General features: G+C 38.1%; 1 protein-coding gene across 12 annotated transcripts in view; it reads right to left on the bottom strand.

The window, feature by feature from the left end:
• HDAC9 (histone deacetylase 9) overlaps nt 1-20,932 on the bottom strand; it is a 455,649-nt gene that overhangs the window by 106,017 nt on the left and 328,700 nt on the right. For all 12 annotated transcript variants that reach the window (XM_064704437.1, XM_064704440.1, XM_064704439.1 and 9 more), the window contains one exon: nt 7,077-7,184. In XM_064704437.1, the coding sequence (XP_064560507.1) occupies nt 7,077-7,184 (108 nt within the window). The remainder of the gene's footprint in view (nt 1-7,076; nt 7,185-20,932) is intronic.

The raw sequence follows: 20,932 nt of genomic DNA, 5'->3' as shown, positions 1-20,932 counted from the left end.
TCCTGTCAGAATTTATATTCCCTGAATCATATATATACTCGTGTCTTTATAAAGTCATATAAAAGCTAAATTTTTTTATATTTAAAAGGTGGTCCATACAGTGTAGCTAACAGGTCTAATCCCTAAAGTGGTCTTAGTGCCATCCTTAACTCTGCCATCTCTGGTGTAGCCAAGATCAACAATAACAAACATCAGGGCTGCTTTAAGTCTTGGCTGCCTTCAGGAATCCACTTGCAACTGCTACCAGGAAGAAGATAGCCACATTCTTATCAGTGCCACATGCTGTAACACAATCCCAAGCTATGCCATCCATCAGAGAGGGTAAGCATGAGAATGAGTGGTGTCAGGCTGAGGAAATCCTTCGGCACCTGTTTGGGACAATTTTACGAGCTACTCATACAGCCAGGGCAGGAGTCAGCACTTGGCCCCAGGGATCTACGAATGCAGAGAACAAGAACTTGTGATTTAACAGAATAGCATGTAGATTTGCCAAAACAACAGTAATGGACATGAGGGAATATTATTTTGTCTTGCAGAGGAAGCTAGTAGAGGGCAAGCACACAAAAATGGACATTAAACACTTAACTTTGATGGAAACAAAGAGTTCCCTGTCTGCTTTCCTGAAGGCCTAAGTGGATAGTATCAGAAAACACGCATGAAAAGCTGGTGCTTGCAGACTAGTTCAGATACAAGCATGATGGCCTGTTTAGCCACAACTAGTGTAAACTATATTGGGAAAGAAAGCAGACAAAAGTGTCCTAGTACAGAGTGGTCACAGAGGTAAGCCATGTACCACACATATAATTAAAGTTGTCTGATTATATGAAATAATAACAGTCACTCAGCTATAAATATAACCATAATTGCTAGCATAGAGTATCTAAGAGATGGTTTAATACAAAATTTTGCAATTTTTCTAACTTTGTAAAAGCAAAGAATACAAACTACTATCTAAAAGGTTTCATTGGTAAATTTTATTGAAATGCCTCTTTTTGTGGCTGTCTCACATCACCTGGAATTTTTTTTCATGCAAAGGGAGATTTTTGTAGGGCATAGGGTGAAAAGGTAGAAGCAAGGATAGGGAAGAGACTGCAGGAGAAATACTATCCAGGAGGCACCTGGGCACAGTGCACATTTCAGGAAAGGAGGTTTTTGTAGGCAGCCAATGGAGCTGTGTGGGGTTTTGTGTTGTTCGGGAAGCCATGCAAATTCGCTGGCCTAAAGCTTCACTAGGGGAAGGACACTATGGGACTAGGGAGACATTTCTTCTGTGTTCTTTTTGTTTATTTTTTCTTTAGAATGCCAATTTATTTTATTTTTTTTGTTGCAAGAAAACCTAGCAATTCCGCTGTGAAATATGGCCAAAAGATTTTTATTTAGAATACTTTTAAAACTAGAAGGAACTTGGGGGGAAGAGGAGGTTGATTAGGCTAATTCTGTTTATTCACTACATCAGCACTACTTACCACATGATGATTCCTCCATAGCCCTGAGTGACAAAGGCCTTGAGACCAGTAAAAACCAAGCTCATTTGGAATGAGAGCTTCAAGTTCAATTTAAGTCATCTATGGATGACTACAAAGACACCAGAATAGCAACGACCAAATTCAGGAGGTTTACTTTGGTATTGATTCAACCTGACATATCAGAAAGAACAATCCCAGGAATGTATCAGATTCTGGTTCAGGGGAAACTCATTTCAATTGCTTTCATTCTGTTAAATGACCCTTAGCTACCAACAGGGCAACTTTACATGTTTGTTTGTGTCTGTGTGCGTGTGCACACCCACATATGATAGGGTACAAAAATGGCTTTTGCTTCACTTGATTCAGCTGAAGTGGATATTCAAGACAGTTTCAGATGATGCTTTTAACTTATGTGCCTTTCTTTTTAAGTGTTCTTTTAAAAAATTGCTTCCTGATTCACTCAATTTTTCTAAGCAAATCCTACCAGCTCTTGACAGCATTTTGTGCAGGTCTCTTCTGTTTCAAGTTTTCAAAATTAAAAAAAAATATACAGCACTACATGTTTCTATCACAGAGAACAGTGCTACCACCACCAAGATTTACATATTTAAAGGATATGCAAAGTTAACTAGACAGTAATACTTATTATAGGTTCAGTATTTAAAACACTTAATCCTACCTTATAATAGTACTGAAGGGTTCATCTGAGGCTGAAGAAAAATGTTTCATCACTGTTCCTTTGTATTTTCAACAGTTACATGTTCTACTCTGGCTGTGAGTTTTACCTATGATGATTAAAAGTCATCTCCCATTGGGAGAATGACTCCCATTTCCCCTTTGGTAACCCCTCCCAAAAAGAGGTTTTTTTTAGGTATACTCTTTTTAAATTTTATTTTTCACCTGTATAATTTTTATTCCTGCCAGTCAATTTAAAGATATTGAAGACAAACAGACAGAGAAATGTACAATTTGTTATCAAAAAATAAATTAAAACACATTTAGTCTTCACAAAGTGACACAAAGTAAAACAACTATCACAAGAACAACTAACATTTTGGAGGACATTATTCAATGAAGTATCATTACTGCAAAATTATCATACTAACCTAACTGAACTCCAGCTTTTTAAATGTAGTATTAACCATGTCATAAACACCAAATATATGGCAACAAAACAGGTGGCAGCATCAACATAAATAATTTGGTTAGCAAAATGAAAATAACAGCAACCTAAACTCTTTCAGGAAAACCAAAAACAACAATTTCACAAGCTGAGTCCTAAAGATAAGATCCTTTCCAAGTTCTAACAGTTACAAATGAAATCTGAAACTCAAAAGACCACAGATGCAGAAACTCTCCTTTTTGTTTCTCCAAGACTTTTCTAATGTGTGGTTTGCAGAAGCTCTGTACTTGCCCAGCTGGGCAGCAGGAGAGACGTGCCTGCAGTGCAGGACAGATGCAGAGGCACGGGAAGAGTCTCCTGGTGCACAGCTGCTGGTGAGGGAACCAGCACAGCAGCAGGGAGGGGAGCTGAACTGAGCTGAGCATCACCATCGATGCAAGGGAAGCACCGGGCTGGGCAATAATTGAGAAGGGAGGGCAGGACAGCACCTTACAGTGCCACATCCTCTGGCAATGAAAGAGAGCAATGAGAACCTCAGGAGATACTTCAGGCAAGAAATGCTCTCTGTCTGCATCCTTTTGGGCCCTCTTTCTGAAGGTGAGGCCACTAAGTAGAGGCTAGAGACAATGATTTCCAGGTTCATGAGATACACTGCATGCAAGAAATCATATGCTGGGCACTACCTCTATTTCTTCCACGAGCACTAATATATCATAGGATGTCTTATCTGATAAAACAATTTATTGGCTATAGCTAAGGACTGTGGTGGATTTCTATTCACCCAGATCCACATACTCCCCTCTTCAAAAAGTCTTGAGACAGGCAACAGACTATTAGAAGCTTTCTGCATAAATCTGTTCAGGAAATGAGAACTGACCAAACATAGATACATAAAAACAGACAGACAGGAGAGGTGTGGCTCTGATTCCACATAACATAAATACCTCCTTGTGCATCAGCAGCTTTCTTAATTACAAACAGCTCAAAAAAGGTAACCTTCATGCAATAATTAGGCTCATCTCCTACTGTAAAATTGCCAAGAACACATTCATCAGACATGGAAATTAATGAAAAAAGGAAAAGCAAAGCATTTGACTCAGTATAACATCACATTTATGGTACTATATATTTCAGTAGTGGTGTGATTCTTTATTAAATAATATCTCAAAAGTATATCAAATGGATATTAATGACTGTTCATGATATCATTAAGCAGAACCACAGAATGCTTAATTTTAACAATTGTATATAATTAAATAAAAAACATCCAGATTAAGGCTTCCCAGAGAAGCAGCAATTTGTTTTAATTAAAAAAAAAAAAAACAAAAAAACAACCAAACTCCAACAACAAAAAAAAACCAACCAACCCCCCCCAAAAAAAACCCACCAACCTCCACCCCCCCTGAAAACCCTGCACCACTGTTAATTACTATTGTGGCTATTGTTTTACATCCCTAGTACTGCCACACCGATGTTTTTCCCAGTGATCAAGGAGATCAAAGAAATCTGATGTCTCACAAGGGGTTTGAATTACAGCAAAGAGAATTCCTCTTAATTCCTTGTCAGTTTTTGAACACTGTCCAAATCAGATGAACAACATCTTGCTGTTCTCAATGAGACTTGTGTGCAATGGGACTGATAGTCTCAGGAAATTCAGAATAAAGTAAAGAATTTTTTGCCCTTTATATGAGTTTGATTCATGCCCAGCTCTGTAATGAATCTCCCAATTGTTCTGCAGACTTTCATGGTTTATGTTGCAGTCTCATCTCTTTTCTTAGCAACATAGTTCCAACCTATTACTGTCACTTTGTGCCACAGCAAGCAATATCAGTAGAGACCATGGAATAAGCATAGTCATTGAAATGTCCTATCCTTCCTGAAATGAACTTTATATATCAGATCCTTATCCATACAGGGCACTTGATGTTTTTTTCCACACTCTAGCTTTTGTAAAAAAAATGCGGGGTTTAAACTGATTGAATTGACACAAACTGCCAGTACACCATCTGATGGCAATCCACAGTGGGAAACACCCAGGGAACTACTATGGTGTGCTTCTCTGCTGTGCTCATCTTGCTGTTGTAGTTATGTACATGTTGTAGAGCTGTTATAGCTTGCATGCAATTCTTGGAAGGTGCTTTTTTTGTCATCCAAAATTTCTGAGGTTGTTGCAGATCATTCCAGATTCCCATCAGAGCTTAATCCTCCCACTCAGTGCTCACAGTACAGGCCCCAAATGGTTGCTTCACATGCATATCTGCTCAATGAATGCACATCAAAGTGGTTAACTTCATCTTCTTCCCCTTAGATTTTCAAAAGTACACTATAAAATTGGTATTTTGCCTAACAGAAACAGCTGATCTACTTATTTTTCTACAAATAAAATGCAGGAAGATAGAAAAGGAACATGTAAAAGCACAAAGGTAGACTGGAACACACAGACCCATATGGGTCGGCAATCATATGGAGATTGTAGAGAACTCCTGAAAGCACTGCACAACCCCACCTAGTGCAATTTACGATATGAGAGCATTGAGAGCAACTTGCTAGCAAAGCCTGGGTTTGAATGGAAATGCACACAGGACGACTGTACAAAATAGCTAATGTCAGGACTGTTGAATTTACAGAACTTCCGCTAACATGCTTTTCTACTGACAGTCAGGCATTAATAACCTTTCCATAGCCTTAAATGAAACATACCACATGCAGATTGATAGCTCATACAGATGCCATAGAGGCATGTAAATCACTGGGCTTCATGCTGGAAGTCCAGGAGCAGGTTAGATAAACACCTATAAGGAATGGCAGGAATATTCACAATTCTCTTTCACAGAAAATCCCTTCCATTTCTGTTTTTCTGAAGATTTGGTTTAAATCAACTACTGGGCCTATTAAATAGTTGCCTTTCCTATGTCTCAACTTGCAAGTTGCATGAGACTTCAATTCTCTGCATTGTAGAAAAATATTCTATTTAGGATCAACAATAATGTTACATTAAACTACAAACTAATTCTAAATATAGAATATCCAATACTAAATATAAAATATTTGTTTACAGACTCCTGCAACACCAGGAGCAAGAGAAGTCTCACAATGGCTGATGATTCTTTTCAGCTATCGCATACTTATTTAAGCAAGAGCATTCACACTGTATGAGACACACCACAAGTGCACAGAGGTAAGTGGTAAAGATTCTACAGTGGACCTCGCTCGTGTCAAGTGCGCACAGGACGTATCTCACTTTTCTTACCAAAACTTGCTTTTAAATCGCCTTAGACAGTGGAATGTGTCATATAGTTTCTAAAGATAAAAACTAACTAAAAAAATCCTTCATCACATTCATTATTTCTGTGTGTGGAACAATACACAGTGAGTTACATATCTTACTATGCCCAAAAAACCTTAAAGGGGATGAAGAACCCATCAGAAAGGATACACAAGGAAAGGATCCCATATAATGCACCCTTCCCATGATCTTTCAAAATTTGTACATTTTGTGTGGTACCTGACTAATGATTTCAGTACCTGAACATAAAAGTTCAGATAAACATAAAAATATAAAACTGCATTTTATTATGTCAAAGCTATAGTACTGAATTTCAACTCACTATGCTGTCTTTTAACCCTGATTCATTCTGTATCTATCTAAATATACACATAAATATACATATCCATTCCCAAATAGGTAGCTAACATTTTGATCAAAATGAGAGAAATATACAGGAAGAAAATTTTCGAAACAGAATTTGCAATTTTAGAAATCATCATGCAGTGTTAATTTAAAAATATTTATTTCCATCTTGATTCTGGAAATAGGACTGAATCCATTAGTGTGTGGACTGGAAAGCGAATAAACAGTTTCATTAAGGAGACATGTTAGCTCCAACAATGTTTATTGGGGCAAGCCTGCACTCCGGCTGCATATGGTGCACCTTTAAATAGGGCCGTTAAAATACCAAATAAAATGTCAAAGTCTGTCAGGTCTGGAGCTTTTATAAATTGTTTAGACTGGGGATAATTTGGGTTTCGTACATCATGCCTCGCAGATCCGGCGGCACGGAGACAGGAGCGGGAAGGGGCCCGGCGGCAGCAGCAGGGGCACGGGCAGGCTGGCACCGGGCACCGCCTGCCCATCGCCCTCCCGGCCAGCCTCGCCTCCCCTCTCGCTGGGTGGTATCCTGACATTGCGCACGTGACTCAACAACCATAGTTAAAAAAAATAAAAATAAAAAAAACTTGACTTCAAAGGGCGCGCCGCAGCCATTGGCCGGAGATGGGCACTGACTTCCCCTCGGGCTGCAGCCCCTCGGCGCTGGCACCGGCCCGGGCCGCTGTAGCTCCTGCCCGGCCACACCTTGGCGGACGCGCCCCCGGCTCTCGCCCCGCCGCCCTCCCGGAGCCGAGCGCTGGAGCCCCGCCGGCCCCGAGCCCCCGCCCGCGCCCTGGCCCGCCCGGCGCTCCCACCCACGGCGCGGCCCGGACCTCACCTTCAGCTCCCGGGAGGCCACGCGGGCCGCCAGCTCGATGACACAGCCCACCGCCATGCGTGCCGCCCCGGCCGAGTGCAGCTCGTTCCAAACGGTGTCACTGTCCACCTGAGCAAACAGCCGGCCCCGGGAGGAAGGCAGCGGAGAGGGGAGAGGGAGAGCGAGAGGGAGAGCATGAGAGAAAACAAACCCGTGAGGGAGGGCTGGCAGCGTGACAGCCCGTGTACAATAACATCAGTCTTCCGTGCTGGCCAGCTGAAAGGCCTTCTGGACATGGCTCTGCTTATGCTTTTTCTCTGCACGGGCTTCTCCAATGGAAACACATTCCTGTCATGCCTCGCTGCCATTCCCTGTTTAGATTTCTCATTACAAACAGTGTTACATCGGCCCGGCCTGCTCGCCAGACGCTCCTCAAGCTGGCTGGCGAGGTGACGTGGACCTGCCAGCCCCGGGACCATCGGGAATGTCCATCGGGAATGTCCATCGGGAATGTCCATCGGGAATGAACAGCCACTGCTGCCGCAGCAGAGGCACGGGCAGCCCGTGCCACCAAAGTGGCGCATCAGTGGCCCCTTTCTAAAACAGAGTAGTAGCCCCTCGTTTTTGCTTCCCAGGCGGTTGTTTATAAGTGTCTGAAATTGGAGCAATTAATTGCTTGTAATAATTTCAGCGGTCACTCTTGCCATGGACAGAAAATGGAATTACATAAAGCAAGACCCTTGCTGTATCGGCAGTCTTGATGAACTAATAGGCTTTGACTGGAAGGCTTTATTTTGTAACAAATGAACGAGGGGTTTTAAAGCAGAGAGAGTTATCTTTCCTACCTTCTAAATGAAAAATTGTGATGTGTGATACATTGCATTACAAAGAATGTAGTGTAAAGGTGGCTAAGTAGCGCTGCTCTACAGTTTCAATCAGTGTGCTAAAACTTTACTTTTGAAATCTATTTTTAACAAGTGTTTATTTATAGAAACACACCAAAACAGGTGAAGTGTTGTATATCCCTATATATATTATGTATTAGGTAAAGCAGACAAGATGGTGTTAAATAGTCTGAAAAAGTTATGCTAAGAAACAGCCAGACTTCTTGATGCTCCATGGGAAGTGCATTTAATTGTAGCATACCGTACAAATATATCATGAAAAAAAAAAAACGTTTAGAAATAGACAAAATACTGTGGCAGATGCTATTTGGATGACTTCCAAGCACACTGAGACATGTTTTCAGTTTGAACCAGAAGCTTCTGTTCCTAATTCCATTAAAAAAAAAAAAAGGAAAGAAAAAAAAAAAAAGGAAAGAAATCGAGTAATTGAAAATGGATGCACTGCTCCTTGACTCTGGAAGTTCAGAGGAATTTCTCTGATTAGTCATTTGAAACAGAAAGAAGCTTGATCTAAGCTTGATCTTCTCTACACCTGTCAAATGTCTTTGCCATTACTGTTACAATAATATTATATTTCAAGCTATTAAAATGATCTTATTTTTTCAGTATACTGGACCTGATTTTTCTATCATTTTGATCAGTTTTGTGTGCATGCAGCAGAACTAATGAAAATAGTTTGTATTTGCAGTAGACCTGAATAAGAAAACTGGATTTTGCTTGCAAAGTTTAGAATAACAGTAGGCACAGCACACTCTTTTCATCTGAGAAACTCAAAATGTTGTACAAACACAATTAAGTATCATCAGCTTGATATGGGATGATTTATTATACTTGTTTTGTAGATTGGTAGCTTGAGATTTAAAGAAATAAAAGTAGCTTTTGGAAAGATGTGCACTGATCAATAGGTAACAAGAAACAAGAAAGAAACCAAGTAGTAAAAAAAGCAATATCATAAGTAAAATTAGGCAGACCTTTAAGTTATCTCTCTGTTGCTTTAGAGGAATTGTGAATCAAATTTCATTTTTAAAGCTAATCAGGAGATAAATAAGTAGAGGTCATTGGTTAAATCAATTTAATCAAACCATAATAAAGTTTGAAAAATACTGTGCAGTATTTTAAATAAGGAAGTATCAGCAAGAGGGCTGGGAGGGAGTACTTTCTTACCATTTTTATGGCCAGCAAATTAAGCTTAACGTGAAGGAGTGGCTGATGAAAATGATTCAATGGCAGCTGCTCTGTACACAAGGGCATGAGCAGGAGCAACCTGCATCCTCAAAGGGACTATGATTCATTTCCAGGAAGGCTGATTAAGTTAAAATTGTAACCACAGCTTGAGAGTACCCACCCTTAAGAAGTTGTCTGCTCTGACACATAAGACCGCAGTCTCTCCATCCACTGAATGCTGAGCATTGGCCAAGGTACAGCATTTATCATTTTCTGCTTTCAGCTGAGTGTGAGGAGACTGAACTGGCTGTAAGACCAAGTATCTTCCACTGAAAAATTTCCCTCAGACCTTGAACGACTGCTACCTTAATTTACCTGGACTGGTAGAAAAAATGGGCAATCAGGAAACAGAACAGTGTTTCCTGAGAAATTTTTCAAAAATTACCACCTAAATGAACACAGGAAATTCAGGATATTTTAGCTAATCTCTTGGGCATGGTACCTGTAATGAGTGGTAAAGTCTTAAAGCTAGGGGTAGCCAACTGAAGCCTCATACTTTCATGTACTGTTACTATAATACAAGAAAAGTAACATAAATATTTAAAAGTAACATGAATACTTACCTTGAAAAGGCATAGTATTACAAACACAGGTGGAAAATACTGTTTAATATTCTTGCAAAATTATGACTGAATTTCTGAGGAACATCTCATGAAGAACAATCTAGAAGAACTCGCATGACACAGCCAACACTTTAGCTGTAACAACTAGAAAATTCCATCTCACTCCATTTTATATCTCTGTTAATTCTAAGTATGCCCTTAAATGTTTCAGGTGTTTAAACAGAGATTTTCTTTTAGTGTTGCACAGCGTTTACTTTGTAAATTGCTGTTGAAGTACAGTGGTATAAATGGCAAACCCATTAAAATTACAGCTACTGGCTAGCCCAGTTGTCAGGCTGTATATGAAATGAAGCTCTAAAATCCTACTGATACGCTTTCCTGTATTCCTGTGAGATGAAATGGTTGGGTTTTGTACAAGTAAAGGGAATAGGATCAGACACTGTGGTTTCTAGTTCTAGTGCATGTATGTATTTCATATATCTGACAGCCTATCTATGCTGACTATGCATGACTTTGTGACAAATGTGATGCTTTCTGAATCACAGACTATGACGAAGTCAGATGTAATTTTATAAGAGGTTATTTTTGTTCAAGTGCTTTGGAGCAGCCAAAGAATTCAGTGAAAACCTGTCTGGATTAGGATTGTTTTTCAGACAATGTTAAACGAAATCTACAGAAAATACAGCATTTTTAGCTGAATTCTAACCCAGAATCTTAGTAGGATTTTTTCTGTTTAATTATGTTTAACATTTAAATAGTACTTCTATTTAGGAGTCCTTTAAAAATTGTCAGGATAGAAGAATGTTCTAAATTGAACCTAATGAAAAAAACATTTTTTATAGCCTCAAAATGTCATTGTTGATCTATGAGCACACTACACATTTTGTTACCAAAAATCCTATCACTGCTACAGTTCTTCAAAGCAGAATTGTCCATGATAACACCAAGAGCCAGAGGACACGAGCCCTATCTGAGCACTGACTTCCTAACACACATATGGATTTACTTCACTCCCAGTTTCCTGAATGAGCACTGTAGGTTGCAGGCTTTTTCAAGCACATCTAGTATAGCTCAAACATTGGCATGTGTAGCAAAGCTAATACTCTGCAAAGCTACAGATGATAGAAATTAAGCTACCTGTCCCTGAAGTGGATGTGGAGGCATTAAAGAAGAAGGGAATGACTTAAGTGAAAAGAAATGTAGGTAACTTCTCCTGACTGAATGAATTAATATTTCAAGCCCCGTGTCTAAAAATTCTTTGCTTTGCACTGCAGAAAAAAACTTGATATGAATGCTTTCTGTAAGAAATATCTATGTGATAATGCCACTTTAGCAATGAAAACTTTAAGCATACTCAAAACAAGCTAAGAAAGAAGCCTTACAGCAGAGATATTTCAACACACAGAAAGCTTGTACTATAACCCCTTTAGGACTGGAAAATTTAATTTTAAGGAAGACTGACTATAAAGTTTGAAAGCTGCCAGCTCCTTATGTTGTGCTCAGGTTGTGGGACATGTGAAAATGGTGAGGAAAGATATGGCAATATACATGAGGGAGGGATTCCTTACTTCACTATCTTTCTGAAATCACTGCAGTTGGCAAAACTGGAAATGTTCTTTGTCCTGCTATTTAAATTTATCTGGAACCTACCTCGGGGGGGGCAAAAAAGGTGTGTGATTAATAATGCTAAAGCATATCTAAGATAATTGCTTTTTGTTTTATCTCTCCTTCCTGGCTACAACGTCTCTTCACTCATCTTCTATTTCAGTCCTCTTTTTCCAGAAATCGCCTGGGATCTGCCAAGTGGTCATTGAAGCACAGCTCTACTGACCAGAGATGCTGCTCACAGTCTGACAAACCTTTCAGTTTTTTACACCCTGCATGATGTATTCATCTGTGCAAGTTATCTTTCCTATCTTTCCTTTCCTATCTTTTCCTCAAGTTGCCCTGAATATATCCCCACTGATAACTGTATGACAATGTAAAAGAGAGCCTAGGCTACTGCTTTGGGATGAATTCAAAGCATCCTAGAATTTTTCTCTCCACATTTCTCCTCCCACCCACAAACACATATCTTGTGATTTAATGTAAATTCATTTTCTGCAGTGGAATTCTGATTTTACTCCTAAGAGGGATTAAAAATACACTGACTTGCTCATCCTGCTCTGGATTCTCTGCATAATTGTTGCCGTCATTAAAATCAAAACCAGTCCTCTCAGAGATACCCCACATTCCCACAAGAGATACTCATTTTCTGACAACAGTTCAAAAATGCAATTTTTCATCTAGTTGTTCATGGAAAATTTGACCTGTGATGCTTCTTGGATAGGAGTCATTGTATTCTATACATACAATATTCTGGACAAGAAGAAGTTCTTTACAATAGTTTGAAAGAATTGTTTGCCCTTTCTTTAAAGAGATTGGGCTCAACTGTTCTTGGATGGAAGTTAGGTATACATTTCAAATGGATACATTTCAACACAAATCTAGACAAACAACTCTGTTAAAAAACTTCTGTCCTTTGATATAAGTGGTTCTAATACTGAGAAGTAAATGAAATTTGCTCAGCTCACAATAGTGCAACTATGCAGTAAACAAACTGATTAAGAATTTGTGACAAATAATTCTGGAGAGTATTGACCTGCTCAGTGATACTGACATTTAATAAAACTTAGATATTTCAGAGCGAATTCCTGTGTTTTAGCTTTAAAAGCATTCAGAGTCTCACACTCTTTCACTTACACCAGAGCAAATGTATTTCCATCGCTGGGTTTTGTTAATATACTGGCGTGAAAACAGAAATTAAATATTTTTCTGAAGTGTTCCAATCTCTAAAAATTGTGTGGCCTTTTGGTATCACTTCCAGCAAGGAGTGTGTCATTCTTAGAGACAGTTGGTGCCAGCTAACACTGCCACATAAGTTTGTAATATTTTGCTCCTGACCATGAGCAGTGCAGCTTCCCAGGTGTCACGCTCATAGCTCTCACCTCCCACTCCTACAGATGTCCTGGTGATCATTCATCACCTCTGTGATTTCCACCAGGAAGCAAAAGGTCCTCAACGTGCTTCTCAGCTGCTGTTTCATCTCACCATGACTAAAGAAGCGAAGGTGCGCGCATCATCTCTGAGGAGCAACTTCTAATGAATGGCCTGTCAGCCATGTCACTCGTTAAGGAACAAAGGAGAAAAGGTTTGCATGGCTGACGTCTTTTCCATAAATTCCAGATACAGGAAGTGTGTAAAAGGGTACTAGTTTTGGAAAAATATGTACAGTGAGCTTCCTTTATTTTTACTATTGCAGCTGTATCAAAGATTTTTTTCTGTCAAAGGCATTTCCAGCTGTTTTGATGTTAAGTGCCTACCATAAAGAGTACCCAGAATAGTAGCTTTGCGTATTTTCTTGCCTACCAGTATGATTTACAAAAAATTTGTGAAGGGCGTGTGATCTTTAAGTTCCAGCAGGATGAATAGTTCAAACAACCAACACAAATCATTGCTTAAACAAAAACCGTGGAAACTCCCTTAGTCTTGCATTGACTTCTGTGTTTGAATAATTCCAGTAGGAGAATTTATCAGTAATAATATTTATGGATAAGGACTTCTAAAAATAGTTTTAAAGGCTATTAATTCTGACCCCAAAAGCATCTTTCCAGACTTTCTACAAGAACAAGGAATGTGAGCAGTACACAAACCAGTTGTATGTAGAATACTTAATGTCTTTCAAGTTTTACCTGCCAGTAGTGAAGTAACATGAAAACCCAATCAAAGTAAATTTTCAGGAAATACTCAGTAAAAAATTTAATTATTAATTAATTATTGAATGCCTAGTAGAGTTACAGATGTTGGTAGTCATCCCCTGATTTAAATGCAGCATCCCCTCTGTAAAATTAAATACATCTTAAAGTTTGAAAAAAAAAAAAAAAAAAAAAAAAAAAGGTGAGGTCAGTATTGGAAAAGTAATAGCTTTGCGTTCAAATGAGAAGCAGAAAAAAATCAGGCTAAGTCAAGCTGAAGCCTGAATACAACAGTATCTCAAAAAGAAGTAGTTTTACTTGGTTTCTCTCTGAAACTAACTTTTGTGACAGACACCCAGAATTTCAACCTCTCATAAAGCATACATTAGACACTGTAAAGGATCTCAAAATCTTAATGAAACAGTGATGTGTGGATCATTGTTAGGGGCAATGGAGGGAGGATAGCATGGATTAGATGTGGATTAGATCTTGTTTTTAGAAAAAACTCATAAATAAAACACTTAGGCCAAGATTCAAGTCTCAGATATGTGGCGTATATCACCAGATGCTTGTAAAAAATGTTACTGCACTTTCAGGCCTAGCCCTAAGTAGTCTATTAATTTAACTTGACATTTGTTTTAGTATTTAATGGGTTAGTGTGTGAAAATGCTTGTGCAACTGCCTTCTTATGTTTGATCTTGCAGTTTCCAGGAGTTTGTAGACAAGCAGATACAACAATGTATAGTTGGTTGCAATGCATGCAGTTACAGAAAATGCAACTTCTTTTTGCAATATTCCGGCCTTAGTTTTGAAAATTTTCATCATTTACCTCTGAACACATTTTTATTAAAACATAACATTTCAACTTTCTGCCTGGATGTAGATGTTCTTTATGTTAGAGGCCAATGTGAGACTACACTAGTACCTGGTGTTCATTCAGATAAACAACACAAGAACATTTACTCTTCAGGGAGCTCTTCTGTCCACCCAGTTAAATTCTGTCAATAAACAGATTATATGTTTTTAAAGTGCAAATGTGAATTCTTCTTTAATTACAGAATTACTGTCAAATCCGTGTGTGTGTACGTGGTAAAGTCTGGGAAGAGTGACTAGTAGTAGTACTAGTAGATTGGATATGATACTATTCCACTATTTACATTTAACATACCTGTGCATATTTGTCTGTATATTTCTATCTGTATCTATATCTATATCTATATCTATATCTATATCTATATCTATATCTATATTTATATCAATGTTTTCTATTCTGGCAAATAAGATGCTTCTTTGCATAATGTTTGCCTTTGGCAACACTATCGTTTTTAGAAAATGCAGAAAATTAGGTAAGACCTTTAAAGATTTGGGTTTACAGTAGTTCATTAACTTCCCAATAATTTTCTATGTTCCATATAATGTATATTTGTTTAAAAATTTAACCTGGTTGAGTAGCGAGGGGAAGCCATCCTTTGTTAAAAAGGGTAAAAAAATAGTTTGAGAGACCAAATTGTGTATTTGACATGTTGTGAGATTACCACGTCTGAGCTTTTTATCCTTGCCTGCAGCAAGTAAAAGCAGTCTGGGACTATTCTAGAACATTGTATTGTGCCTGCAGCAATACCAAGGAACTCTGTCTCTCAGTTAAACAGTTTCACCTCTCACAGAAACATCAAGCTCTGTGGTAGATGGCACAGGGCCACCTCAGTGCCCTGAAAGAACAAGTATGAAATGAAGTATCTGCCCTGTAATTTGAAGGATTTTTTTTTGTGGCCATGGTGTTGATATGATAAATGTGGCATTCTCTCCCTGCCCAGGAGACACTGATGCACTTCCCAGAACCAGGGATGGTCTGTGTGCCTCAGTAAAGGAAGGCTGGCTGTTTCCTGCTGTGACCAAGATTCATCTTATCACACTTGTTTGGTTTTTTTTCTAAAATCAATGTGCGTAAAATTTGAAACTTAGTTGTTTCAAGTCTCTGTCAATAAAGGAAATCAAGGACCTCCAGTCAGTTCTTCTGATCTTAGGTAGAATGACTCCTGCTGTACTGATGAATGTGGCTTTCTAATGCCAGTACATAAAGTTGGACAAGGGAATCTTCAGAGATCTGTTGTTCTGGACTGCAAGTTAGTTAAATTTTAATTAAATTTTAATGAAATTAATTCTCTCTATTTGCTATTTTTTCTTTAGACAAACTTACAGCTCTGGCATAGCTCCATCCCAGTGGCCTTAAATTGCCTTGGGGTGGTACCAGGGTGGCCTTTTTTAGCACACATTTTGTTTACCTCTGCAGAAAATATCCCAGTCAACACCGTGTAACTATGATTCCTAAATAGTCTGCAAAATATGTCAATTAAAGTATGATGTGCCTGGTTTTTTGATTAAATCTTGGTATTTCTTTGGGGGTGGTATAACTGACTGTTTTAGGAGGTAAAAAGTCCTTCATTCCTGGGAGCCTTCTGCAGTGTGCTCCAAAATGTTGTAACTGGCAGATTTCAGTAGGTTAATGAGTCAGGAAAATAATTTAAACTGTTTGGTGAATATATTGGCAGCATGGGATGATAATGATTTCACAATGCAAAACTTAATATTGAGTAGATGAGCTTATAGGAACTTCAGATTGCTTTCCCAAAACTAGGAAACAGACACATTTTTTGTTCAGAGGACTATGCTAATTGTGGTACAGCCTGGAATATAGGGAAAAAGCACAAGTTAATTCTAATATCTCTGTGAAGGTGATGGTTCATTTGAACACCTAAATTGTAGGCAGTCTAATTTCTTTACTGACTCTTTTGTGTGCAGGTATAAGGACAGATACCTAAGCAGCCTGGAACCTAAACTTGCTACAAGAAGGCAATGCCACTGCCAACATTTTCTTGATTTTAGACAGTTGTACCATGGTAATGGAACCAGTTTGGTGTCATTATCTCTTATAGAAATAAGAGGAATGAAGAGTCATAATATGTAAAGGCTGAAAATTCTTCCTGGGCACAGACTAAGATCAAGGGAAGAATGAGAAGCAGCAAAAAACAATTTGTTTCCTGGATGGCTTACTAAACTTGTGTACTAGTAAATCTTGCCTTTCTTATTACTTTTCTTCCTGTGTGGTCAGGACAAAAAGTAGCACTGTCAGCTGCCACAGGAAGGAATAGCAGGAAGGAATTTAACATTCAGAAAATATGAATGTTTTGTAAGTTTCATAAATATGTTGAGAGATTTTATAACTACAAACTTCTTCCCTTGGTAATTACAGGTCAAATTGTTTTCTGATATGAAAAATCCAAGTTACACTATGATTTTCAAAACAAAACCAGCTTATCTCAGCAGAAGATATTGTTTCTCTTTGCTGCTGTAACAGCAAAATTAGAGGAAATGCAATGGACATTCCATATTATGTACAAGCCATGCTTAGCCATTCAGATGGCTTGATATTTAGCCCAAGAGCCACTCTGTTAAGCTCACAAAACATTAATTTTTTTTGAAGTCTGATTTTTTGCAGGGCAGCGTTCTTCCCTAGCTCCTCCTCTTGCAATTTAAAGTTCTGACTACGAGTTACAGGTTTGGAGCAGTGTCTTTGGTGGGGAGGATGGGGGGAGAGCAGGGGGTATTGGAAATCTGCCCAATTTCATATGATAAAAGTGAAATTCTCTTCTGTCTGCAGGACAATCCCCAGGGAACAACGTATGAAACCCAAACTTAAATAAAATCATATCCTGTTTGCAAACATCATATTCCCTTTGCTTCTCAGTAATCTGGACCCATAAACCCCAGCACAGCTTGAGAGCCCATTCCTCATCTAAACAAATGCCATAAGCCCCTTTATACTTTTACAACCATGTCAGAAAATAATATTGACTGCCAATAGTGATGTGATGGGAGTTGCCTCCTCTGAGCCATAAAAGAAGCAGTCTGTTATCAATTTCTCTAAATGCATCAAGGGAATTATGGGTCGGTTCAGTTCCAAGTTATAAATGACAATTCAAAAGCCGCAGAAGTGTTTGAAGCTGGGAGCCGATGATGACATTATCATAAAAGCCTGCTCTTCTTTGCTTTTGTGGGGTTTTTTGCCTATCAACTAGACAAAAAAATATAGCTGAGAAATGACTTCAAGATTTCTTCACACAGCAGCAGGTCAAACAGGCAAGAAAACAATCAGTATTTTTAGTGACAGACTGAGACAAGGAGATGAAACTTAGTCCCATTAAAAGTAGACTTCTGCTTCTCTTATTGTCATTTTCACAGCACAACAGGAGAGAAATTGCAAGAGATGGATACATTGGTCAAATGATCAGTTATAGCTCTAGTGGCTGTTTACAGATGAAAAACAGTCTGACAATCCACAGAACCAAAATGTAATTTGTGATTATTCTCCCCATTTGGCCACTTCACCTGCAATCTACCCACCTCTCCTGGAAAACTTTTCACATTCCAAACCTCTGACCAGCTGCAAGAAACCATCTCTTATTATTAAAACTGCTGGCCATAGAGCTGCTAGTCTCTCTCCAACACAAAGAATTTCATCCCTCTGGTATTAGAATTCTTTAACAACAGTTGGTTCTGGAACAAGGTTAAGCTTGAAAGAAAAAAAACCCATAAAAAGCATTATTGCAGGAGGGAGATTCCATACTTCAGTGGATTTTATACTCCTGACCCTGGATAGTCCTCTGATAAAATATTAACCACCAGTGAAAGAAAACTTGTTATGGGCAAATTTAGGATGCTAGCTTAGACAATTTTTTTGTCTCTTTGTGAGATATGTTCAATTTAGCTGTACAGATGAAACAGAGTTCTGCTCTTAGGTAAGAGAGCTAATTACTACTTATATCATTCCTTATCACACTAAAAAATTTATTTGATTTCTCCTGAAAGTATAACATATACTACACCAATGACTGACATAATCAATCCCTAGCACTGCTTAAAAGAAAATTCATAGGGATGAAAAGTGTGTACAAAACGAGTAAACTGTAGTTTTACATACTTTTTTTTCATTGCTACAAAAGATTTAGTGGAGTGATGGTAAAGGATCAGAAAATACTAGTTATGGACTCAGGCTGCCTCTTGTTTGCTTTTCAAAGCTCTTGAAACAAACTTTCTTTTACTGCAACTGTAAGTAATGTCCAAAGGAGAGGATCCCTGATGTTGGCTGCAGTTTTAGAACCGAGATAAGAAAATCAGTAATAGAGTAGAATTCAGGGTTATGGAAGTTACTTGGACTTTTGTTTGTGAACAGTATAAGTCCATCAAGTGATCATGTCTTCAGCGTTTAGGAAGTCCTAGCTTCCATTCCTTGATCCAAGAACAGTTTTCATTCTGTTCAGTGATTCTTTCACATCAAATTTATAATCTGTTTGTGGAACAGGGCCTCAGAACTAGGACTTGGAAGTATTTATAATTGTATGTAACAGGAAGATCATAGCCTTAGGTAGATGGGCTTTTTCCTACTTATGGATAAAATCTTACTTGTTCTGTGCTCTTTCCAACAATGGCATCACTAATGCATGGTGTGGGGGCCCCCAACCAGAAATAATATTTGATCTCTTGTGTGGTAGCAACACTCTCTAAGAAATTATATCTCTGATATTAAATACAGCCTGGGAGTGGACAGAACTGAGCCTAGGTTTCCCATTCCCTGTATGAGCAGTCAAACCACTAATCTATTTAATGACAGAGCTGCTTAATAACAGCAATGTCCCCGTATGGTTAGAAAATAATAGGATCAAAGAGCTCTGAAAACCATCATCTAAATGGCAATCATAAAGTCTCATACAAGAATGGAAGGTTTTTTTCTTAACACTGTGTTATTTTCTGCAGCACACAACTAATGATACAAGAAAGGACGAAAAAATATACAACAAACATAAAAAAGATAAAATTCTTCCATGCCTCCCTAAAATCTTTTCATGAACTAAACTTCCTGCTTTTCATTGATTACTGCTTTATACCTTTCAAGTTGAAAGCTACTAAGTAGCAATATTTCTTCCTCATTTCCACCATCATTTCTGAAAGTAATCTTAAGAATTCCACATAGTTTGAAGCAGCTCCCTTTCCCTGAGTTTAACCAATCAACAGCTAAATATCGCTGAAAGAAAGCTCCTAATCTGATTATTTACCTTGAAAAAGGTCATAACCCATTCCTTTAAAAGCATCCCACAGCAAGCCTGACAGTAATCATATATAGAAAGGCAGACCAACTAGAAAATAAATAAATAAAAGATCCATTTCTGCAACATGTGCTTTAATCCAATTTCCATGAATTTAAATAAGAAATAAATGAAACAGACTGGGAAAAAAAAAAAAGTGTAGATGAATTTAAATGCTTGAAACAGTGAAGTTGTACTGAGCAATTCTGACCTCTGTTAGCTTTAGAATGAAACATACTGTTATCAGTAGAAGGATTTCAAAGCACATCTCTGGTCATCTCTGGTCACAATAATCTGTTTAATAGAAAAGTCTTATCCTTTGCTTTTTAAAGAATGCTATAGTTTATTTTACTATCCAAGGCCCTCAAACAGATTTTTTCTAGAACTTTTACATTATCTCCTTTTAACTCAGAAGCCTGTACATCCTTTCTCAACTTTATTAATTTTTTGTTCAATTTTCTCTCCACCAGCAGTGTGAAAAATTACCTTTTTTACAGACCAGTGTGTGCATGTGTGCACACGGTAGTTTACAGAGGTGCACATGCAAACACATCTGTATGTCAATGTGTAGTGTTAACTGAACCACATATAGAAATGATGCCCAAGTTTCCAGATTGGCAAGTTGCTAGTCACCAACTTCCAAATTTTGGGAGGATCTTCAGCAAGCTAAGCCCAAGGCAGATGATCTGAAATGATTACGACTTCCTGATTATTTTATTTTTAATTCATAGTTCAGAAATCCACCAAAATTACAAAATACTGAAGGTTAAAGTGCATTTTTTTCTTGAGTGTGTTAAAACCTTACAATATGAGTACTTCTTCTGTCCTATAAACATACTAGTATGGTATGGAATTTATCCTTCGTGAAGAAAAAAGGTAAATAAATCTGTATAAGGTAGCAGCGAAAGTTGACGTCCTGAGATAACGCTTTTATGTCTGCTCAGACTTTTCAGAGAAGGTACTCAGAGAATTCACTGGGAAGCAGTAAAAGGGAATTAAATATACATCAACCATCCAGCCCACTGATATCTAGAATATTACCATTTCACTTTGATATTGATGACATCAGAAAATAATGGATCCAGCTGGACCAAGAGCATGAAATACTTTTGTGTGAAAAACTCATTTATGTGAAAAATTATTTCTCCTAGGAATTATCTTTGCTACAATTTAATAGGAGCATTATACTGGTATCAGTAGAAATTCTATATGGTTTTCACTAATTTAGCTTTACTCTTTCACGTAGTGTTGCAACATGTTTCTTTCTGCAGATTTTTGTCTACTGTGTCCTAATATGAGCTTGTCTTTCAG

This window comes from Zonotrichia leucophrys, chromosome 2 (genome assembly GCF_028769735.1).
Source record: "Zonotrichia leucophrys gambelii isolate GWCS_2022_RI chromosome 2, RI_Zleu_2.0, whole genome shotgun sequence".
Taxonomy (NCBI): Eukaryota; Metazoa; Chordata; class Aves; order Passeriformes; family Passerellidae; genus Zonotrichia; species Zonotrichia leucophrys.
The sequence above is the reverse complement of the archived record's forward strand: the minus strand, read 5'-3'. Positions and strand labels throughout refer to the sequence as shown.